Source organism: Rattus norvegicus, chromosome 16, assembly GCF_036323735.1.
Source record: "Rattus norvegicus strain BN/NHsdMcwi chromosome 16, GRCr8, whole genome shotgun sequence".
Taxonomy (NCBI): domain Eukaryota; kingdom Metazoa; phylum Chordata; class Mammalia; order Rodentia; family Muridae; genus Rattus; species Rattus norvegicus.
This window is the reverse complement of record NC_086034.1, coordinates 22,408,144-22,416,739: the sequence shown is the minus strand read 5'-3', so window position 1 is coordinate 22,416,739 and position 8,596 is coordinate 22,408,144. Positions and strand designations below refer to the sequence as shown.

Below are 8,596 nucleotides of genomic sequence, written 5' to 3'. Positions count from 1 at the left end.
TTATGTCTCCCTTTTTATTTCTGATTTTGTTAATTTGGACACACTCTCTGTGTCTTCTCGTTAGTCTGGCTAAGGGTTTATCTGTCCCGTTGATTTTCTCAAAGAACCAACTTTTGGTTCTGTTGATTCTTTCTATGGTCCTCTTTTTTTCTACTTGGTTGATTTCAGCTCTGAGTTTGATTATTTCCTGCCTTCTACTCCTCCAGGGTGTATTTGCTTCTTTTTGTTCTAGAGCTTTTAGGTGTGCTGTCAAGCTGCTGATATATGATCTCTCCTGTTTCTTTCTGCAGGTACTAAGAACTATGAGTTTTCCTCTTAGCACAGCTTTAATTGTGTCCCATACGTGTGGGTATGTCGTACCTTCATTTTCATTAAATTCTAAGAAATCTTTAATTTCTTTCTTTATTTCTTCCTTGCCCAGGTTATCGTTTAGTATATTGGACCATCCTTTCATCCCTGGGCTGAAGCCTAACTGATCATGATGGGTGATTATTTTGATGTGTTCTTGTATTCACTTTGCAAGATTTTTATTGAGTATTTTTACATCAATAATCATAAGGGTAAATGGTCTCAAGTTCTCTTTCTTTGTTGGATTTTTGTGTGGTTTAGTTATAAGAGTAACTGTGGTTTCAAAGAAGGAATTTGGTAGTGCTCTGCTTATTTCTATTTTGGGAACTAATCTGGATAGTGTTGATATGAGGTCTTCTATGAAGGCCTGATAGAATTCTGCAGTAAATTCATGGAGTCCTGGGTTCTCTTTGGTTGGGAGACTCTTAATAACTGCTTCTACTTCTTTAGGAATTATGGTGTTGTTTAGATGTTTATCTGTTTTTGATTTAACTTTAGTACCTTGTATTTGTCTAGAAAATTGTCTATTTCCTCCAGATTTTCCAGTTTTGTTGAATATATGCCTTTGTAGTGGGATCCGTTGATATTTTTAATTTCCTCAGATTTTTTGTTATGTCTCCCTTTTCCCTTCTGATTTTGTTAATTTGGATACACTCTGGGTATTCTTGCTAAGGGTTTATCTATCTTGTTGATTTTGTCGAAGAACCAGCTCCTGCTTTTGTTGATTCTTTGTGTACTCCTTTTTTTTTAAAACTTGGATGATTTTAGCTCTTAGTTTTATTATTTCTTCCCTTCTATTCCTCTTGTGTGTATTTACTTCTTTTGGCTGTAGACATTTTAGATGTGCTGTCAAGCTGCTGAGTATGCTCTCTCCTGTTTCTTTTGGGGGCACTCAGAGCTATTTTTCCTTTTAGTACTGCTCTCACTGTGTCCTAAATGTTTGGGTGTGTTGTATCTTCATTTTCATTAAATTCTACGAAATCTTTTTTTTAAAACTGGCATTATTTATTTATTTTTTGGCTTGTGAAACTTCCTTAATTTGTTGATGTAGCAAACAAATTTCAACTCTGCTATGCAAATGACAGAAGAAATGTGCTCAGCAATTAACTTTAGAGTTCAATTTCATACAGGCAACATGCTATATGTGAAAAAATTACTAACTGAACTACAGGTATTAAATACTGAAAAAAAATTAACAGTTTATTTTAATTTATCTTATTTAACAATCTAAGAAGTTCACGGCCATCAGCAGTTCCAGTGCAATTTCAGGTGCAATTGGGAATTCAGGAATTTCAGTGGAGCTGTTAGTATAGCGGACCTTGTAGGTAAAATACATGCACACTTTCGATAGCACATGTGAAGGGATCTCTCTAAAGTTGACCTCATTGGTTTCATTCTCCGCAAACTGACCTGGACCACTCAACATGGCCTTTATTGTTCCTGATGTTAATGCATGTTCTCTTTTTACAATAAATTCATGACCATCAGAAGATATTAATTTCACATACATGGCATCAGGGCCTTCACAGCCACCATAGGTTTTCTCCTCTCCATCCATTATGTTCTTATAAAATTCTACTTGATCCCAGAGGAACTTACTAGTTTCCTGGCGAGGCCGAGAAGCAGTCATCTAGTAACTTGCATCCGAAGGAAGTGCTAAGAAATCTTTAATTTCTATCATTAATTCTTCCTTGACCAAGTTTTCATTGAGTAGTGTGTTGTTAAACTTCAATGTATCTGAGGGCATTCTGTCATTATTGTTTTTATTGAAGACCAGCCTTTGTCCATGGTGATCTGATAGGACAAATAGAATTATTTCTATCTTCCTGTATCTATTGATGCCTATTTTTTTGACAAATCATATGGTCAATTTTCGAGGAGGTACTATGAGGTACTGAGAAGAATATAAATCCTTTTGTTTTATTATTTAATGTTCTATAAATATTTGTTAAATCCATTTAGTATATAACTTCTGTTAGTTTCTCTATGTCGCTGTTTAATTTCTGTTTCTCTTATCTGTTCATTGATGAGAATGTGGTGTTGAAAGTGGACAGATGTGTCTGTCTGTCCTCTGGTCTCAGGATGTTCCATACTTCTTGGTGTTTAGCTCTCTTCTCCGTGGGATTTGAGATCAGGGAGCAGTGTGATGGGCTAGGCCCTCATTCGTATTTCATATTTTTTTGCTTGAAGGGGAATTGATGGCACACCAGCATATTTTTCCGAAGTCCACATGCTTCCTAATCATTTTGTTATTTTAAGGTGTTTATTAGTTGTTAAGGTAGAGCTTCATATAAATAATACAAGAATGAATTATAGTTTGAAAATATTCTTATGCTTATTGAATATTTTCTTCAAACTCTGATTTGTCCAACTATAGTTTTTCATTCTGTCAGTCCATTTATTCCTCACATGTAATTAAATGTCTATTGTGTATAATACACATTTTAATATATCTCAAGGTCGGGTTGGGGATTTGTCTCAGTGGTAGAGCCCTTGCCTAGCAAGCACAAGGTCCTGGGTTCAGTCCCCAGCTCCGAAAAAAAAATATATCTCAAGGTCTTCCCATTCTTAAACCTTTATGTTTCTCTGCCCAGTCAAGCTTCCTTACATCATATAAATGTAAATATAGCATGAAATGAACCTTGCTTTTTGGAACTCTCATTTCATTTTGCTGAAACCTTTTTGAATCTCATATATAGGAGATTGGATGCCATAGTTTATCTCCTTCTACTTATATTTACCAAATTTAGTGTAAGTCCAGGGACACATTGACCATTTTAAAACAAAATGGAAGGTCCTGCTTTGCTACGTTTTTGCTCCCGGGTTAACATGGATACTTTATTTATTACCTAAGCAATATGTTGTGATCATAATGGTAGCAAATATAGAAAGCTTAATCGTGGGCATAAAAAATGAAATTTGGATTGAAAAAGTCAAAGTATTGGTGACTGGGGATTTCAATTTTCATTTGTTTATAAAATTTACAGTGAAACAAGTGGTCTGTAGATCTGCATCTGTAGGTCATGCCTATGATGTATCAATCATCTATCTTAAGAAGCACAACATGTCAGTCACCCACAAGTCATACAGCTTATCAAAAATCTGTCCCCAACACCTACATCATCCAAAGTAAAAGCCCACAGCCTGGCAACCATCCATAAGAATTGCCCATGTCCTGTCAGTCATCCACTGGAAATCCCCTCACCCTGTCAATCATCTACCAGCAACTCACAAAACCTGTCAGTCATCCAGAAGAAATTATCACAGTCTGTCAATCAGACATAACAAATGGCCATAGTCTGTTAATCAACCACAGGACATGGCGGCTAACTTATATACAAACCTCTCAGAGCCGGTCAGTCATACATTAGAAACTCCCATAGCCAGTCATTCAATGGAGAGACCCACAGCCTGTCAGTCTTTCACAACATATCTCAAAGCCTGTGGATTATTCATAGGTAGTGTCAACAGCCTATCACTCAGCCCCAGGAAACATATACCAACTTTGTCACTTGTCCAAAGGACAAGCCTACACTCTATCTGTCATTCATAGGAAATACCTACACCCTGTCCATCATTGATAAGAAATAGCCAAAGCCTGTCAACCATACATAGTATGTATCTACCATTGTTCAGTATGCATAACAAATATGCACAGACTTTCAGTCAGTCCTCCATGGTAAATGACTGCTACATGAAATCATCCATAGAAAGTACCCACAACCTGTAAGGCATTCATAGGAAAAACCAACAACCTGTCAATCATCTGTAGGAAAGAGTTGCCTGTTTGTCAGCTACATGGCACACCCCCAACTTGGTAGTCATCTGGGGGAAAAATCTACATCCTATCAATAACCCATAGGAATTGCCCATAGCCTTAGAACCATTTATAAGAAATTTCAATATCCTTTCAAACAGCCACAGTAAAGTCAACAGCCTCTCAGTCATCTATTAGAAACACACAGTCTGTCAGTCATCCACAGATCACATACATTGCGTGAGAGTCATCCATAGGAAAAGCTAAGTGCCTGTCATGCATACAAAGGAAATGAACACAACCAGTAAATCATGCATAGGAATCTCCAACAGTCTGTCAGTTATCAAGAGAAAATTCACACAGTCTTTCAATGTCGGGGCCAGCACCAACAGGGTACCTAGAATCGGGCGAAAGCCTGCGGGATGAAAGAAGCACACACACACAGGTTATTCGTGTCAAGCCAGAAGAGGAAGAGAGCTCCTGGTTTCTTTATTGACCAAACTATATATCCAAAGAACACCACTTAGCAGGTATCTGTCAAGCACAGTGGGGAACCCTGGCTGAGACTTCGGTAACAAAGGACCAACTATGTGGCCTGAATAAATTAGGGAAATAACCAGGAAGGCCAGCCTAATTCTGACTCAGGTGAGAAGTACCCGGCCAGACTGTTCCCAGTTGGGGACAAAAGGCTTCCACATGCAAGGGCAGGGCTCAGCAGGGGTCAAACCTTGTTGGAGACCCAGAAGGGTCTTGTTCAGGCTGACAACATTCTGTGAATGTAAACTTCTTGTGCCACACAGTGACAAAGCAACCAGGCCCAAATCCAATACAGCTCCCACATTTCAATTATTCAACAGTATACAATTAAGATTAAACAGAAAAATTTCCAAAATCCGCAACCCTCACACACTGATATCATAAATAGGGACATGATAAACCTGGGAGACAGCACACAATAAATCATGCCGAGAGCAAAGATTCATCTCTGCCTCAGGCTCCTCTCCTACATCATTCAGGTCTCAGGTTTGCCATGCAGAGCCGATTCTGTTACCATGCCTGCTTGAAATCAAATGGGGAGATGTTTGTGATGATGAACTTCGTCAATTTATTCTAATAGCTTTATAAAAATCATGTAGTGAAGGAAGCGCAGGATTTTGTTTCTGTTGACAGCACATTTTCAGAAGGGTTTAGTCTACTGTTTTTCTGCATACGTTAGCTAATTCTTCAGAGCTCCTGATAAAGCAGAAGATTGTATAATAGGAAAACAAGGCAGGAAGTGTATGTCCATTCAAGAGTCCTATCTCACCTTATTTCAATTATATTGACAATAGCAAAAGGAAACGTCAGAAAAATGAAAGGAAATGCCTCATTTTGAATATGATCACAGTTTGCCATTGAAAGAAACACAGATGTTTAAACAATATGCACATAGAATTAATATTTAATTAATGAATTCTAGTGACAGGTTTACAACTTGCCTCAAAGGTTTACATTCCTTTCTTTTATTCAGTATTTTTTCCTCCATCTTTATTAACTTGGGTATTTCTTATTTAAATTTCAACTGTTATTTCCTTTGCCAGTTTCTAGGCCAAATCCCCCAACCACTCCCCTTCCCCTACTATATGAGTGTTACCATCCCCATCTTCCCCTGTTACTGCCCTCCCCCCAATAATCACGTTCACTGAGGGTTCAGTCATGGCAGGACCTAGGGCTTCCCCTTCCACTGGTGCTCTTACTAGGCTATTCATTGCTACCTATGCAGTTGGAGCCCAGAATCAGTCCATGTATAGTCTTTGGGTAGTGGCTTAGTCCCTGGAAGCTCTGGTTGGTTGGCATTGTTGTTCATATGGCGTCTCATCCCCTTCAATCTCTTTCAGTCCTTTCTCTGATTCCTTCAACGGGGGTCCTGTTCTCAGTTCAGTGGTTTGCTGTTCGCGTTCGCCAATGTTTTTGCCTTATTCTGGCTGTGTCTCTCAGGAAAGATCTATATCTGGTTCCTGTCAGCCTGCACTTCTTTGCTTCATCCATCTTATCTAGTTTGGTGGCTGTATATTTACGGGCCACATGTGAGGCAGGCTCTGAATGGGTGTTCCTTCAGCCTCTGTTCTAAACTTTGCATCCCTATTCCCTCCCAAGGGTATTCTTGTTCCCCTTTTAACGAAGGAGTGAAGCAATCACATTTTGGTCATCCCTCTTGAATTTCATGTGTTCTATGCATCTAGGGTAATTCGAGCATTTGGGCTAATATCTACTTATCAATGAGTGCATACATACCATGTGTGTTTTTCTGTGATTGGGTTGCCTCACTCAGGATATTTTCCAGTTCCATCCACTTGCCTTTGAATTTCATAAAGTCATTGTTTTTTGATAGCTGAGTAGTCTACATGTTTACGTGAAGGCTGTTAGTTTAAGACTGACAGCCATGCAGCTAAGATCAGGGTCTTAAAGCCCACACCCACAGTGACATGCCTATTCCAACAGGGTCACAACTTCTAATACTGCTACTTCCTCGGCTTCACACATACAAACCATCAGACCCAGGATACAGTTCAATATAATAAAGACAAGATAAGAATGGTACACAGCAAATATCATTCTAAAATATTTATGCCAAGCATTCACACTAAATCAGAAATCAGAAATGTGAAAAGTATATTTGATCTTCCCCTGTTCAATAAAATCATTGAAGTCTTAGCTAGAATAACAGCACAAGTGAATGTGATAGATGTACACCCTTGAAAGAATGAAGCCAATGTCACTTTATTTAGGCCTGGGTGGTTGATATACACAAAAGACTCTAAAGCCTCCACCAAAATTCCCCTGCAGCTATTCAATTGTTCAGCATTGTATTAGAGGAAAAGCAATGCATAAAACCAAGTTAGTTTCCTAAATTCAAATACCCAGCACACTCTGCAAATAAGCAAACTAACAGATTCTCACAGATATTATAGATTAAATATAACCAAGGAATTGAATGACTTGTACAGTTAAAGACTCTAAACTTAATGTAAATTAACAGAAGAAGATACAGTAACATGGAAAGGCCCCACGCTCCTAGGTCAGAAGGGTTAATATGATGGAGTTGGATGTGATGGTTTATATTTCCTTGGCTCAGGGGTGGCACTATTAGAAGCGTGGTCCTGTTGGAGTAGGTGTGGCCCTGTTGGAGTAGGTGTGCGACTGTGTGTAAGGGGTTTAACACACTCATCCTAGCTGCCTAGAAGGCAGTATTCTGCAGGACCATCCAGATGAAGATCTACAGCTCTCAGATCCTCCTTCACCATGTCTGATTGGTGGCTGCAGTGATCCTGCTGTGATGATAACAGGTCTGAACCTCTGAGGCTGTAAACCAGCCCGAATGAAATGGTTTCCTTTTAAGAGTTTCATTGGCCATGGTGTCTGTTCACACAACTAAAGTCCTACGTAAGACAGTGGCCATAACACAAAAATTTATCTAGATAATCTGTGCAACCCCCTAAGAATACCAACACGATTCTTTAATGACATTTAGAAATCCATCATTAATTTAATAGGTCAATATAAAGGAGCCATGTAGGTCACACAGTCATCAACATTAGCGCAGCTTGAGCCCTCACCGGCACAGATTTGGAGTTAATACACCATAGAGGTAAAGCAATAATGAAATCTGCAACAGTATTCAAAGGCTCATAGGTTGGGAAACATAATTAAGCATCTGTCCATAAATTTGTACACAGACAGCCATGAGTCATTGAACACCCCTGTCTGGGTTCAGGTAAAGCAGATGTCTACCCTTCAAGAGACTAGAGGCTCCAGGAAGCTTATACATATGGTGGAGTTGCTGGGCTGGGTATATCCTTGTGGAGGAGACAAGGGGTAGGGGGAGGAGGTATGCAATATTGAGATGTGGGACTGTCAGGGGGTGGATTGGGAGGGGAATGAAATCTGAAGTGTAAAAGTAAATAAATAAAAAATGGCTATCTTGCTGATAGCAATCTACTGATTCAATACAATCTATCAAAATTCCAATTCAATCCTTCATAGAGTCAGAAAGATGAATTTGGAAATTCACTTGGAATAACAAAAAAAAAAAACAAGGATAGAGAAAACTATCCTCAACATAAAGAAATAATAACAATAAAAGATAGAATCACCGTCCTTGACCTCAAGCTGTATTACAGAGCAATAGTTTTAAAAACTGTATGGTATTAAAACAGAGACAAGCAGGTAGATCAATGTAATAGAATTGAGGACACAGAAATGAACAAATACTCCTATGGTCCCTTGATGTTTGACAGGAAATATAACCATACAGTAGAAAAAAGATAGCTTTTTCAATAATTGTTGCTGGATTAACTGGAAGTTCGCACCCAGAAGAATGCAAATTGATCTTCTTCCCTAGTGCAAAGCTCAAGGGCAAGTGGATCAAGGACATCCACATAAAAAGAAAACACTCAAAGCCATAGGGGAAACTGTGGAGAAAAGCCTCGAATGTAGGGACTCTGCGGAAAT

General features: G+C 38.8%; 1 protein-coding gene across 1 annotated transcript; it reads right to left on the bottom strand.

Annotated features, from left to right (window-relative positions):
• Nucleotides 1–1,540: 1,540 nt before the first annotated feature.
• Nucleotides 1,541–1,993, bottom strand: LOC134482489 (elongin-C-like). Its single transcript, XM_063275958.1, has one exon. The coding sequence runs from the start codon at nt 1,976–1,978 to the stop codon at nt 1,568–1,570; it is 411 nt and encodes a 136-aa protein (XP_063132028.1). The 5' UTR covers nt 1,979–1,993; the 3' UTR covers nt 1,541–1,567.
• Nucleotides 1,994–8,596: the final 6,603 nt, after the last annotated feature.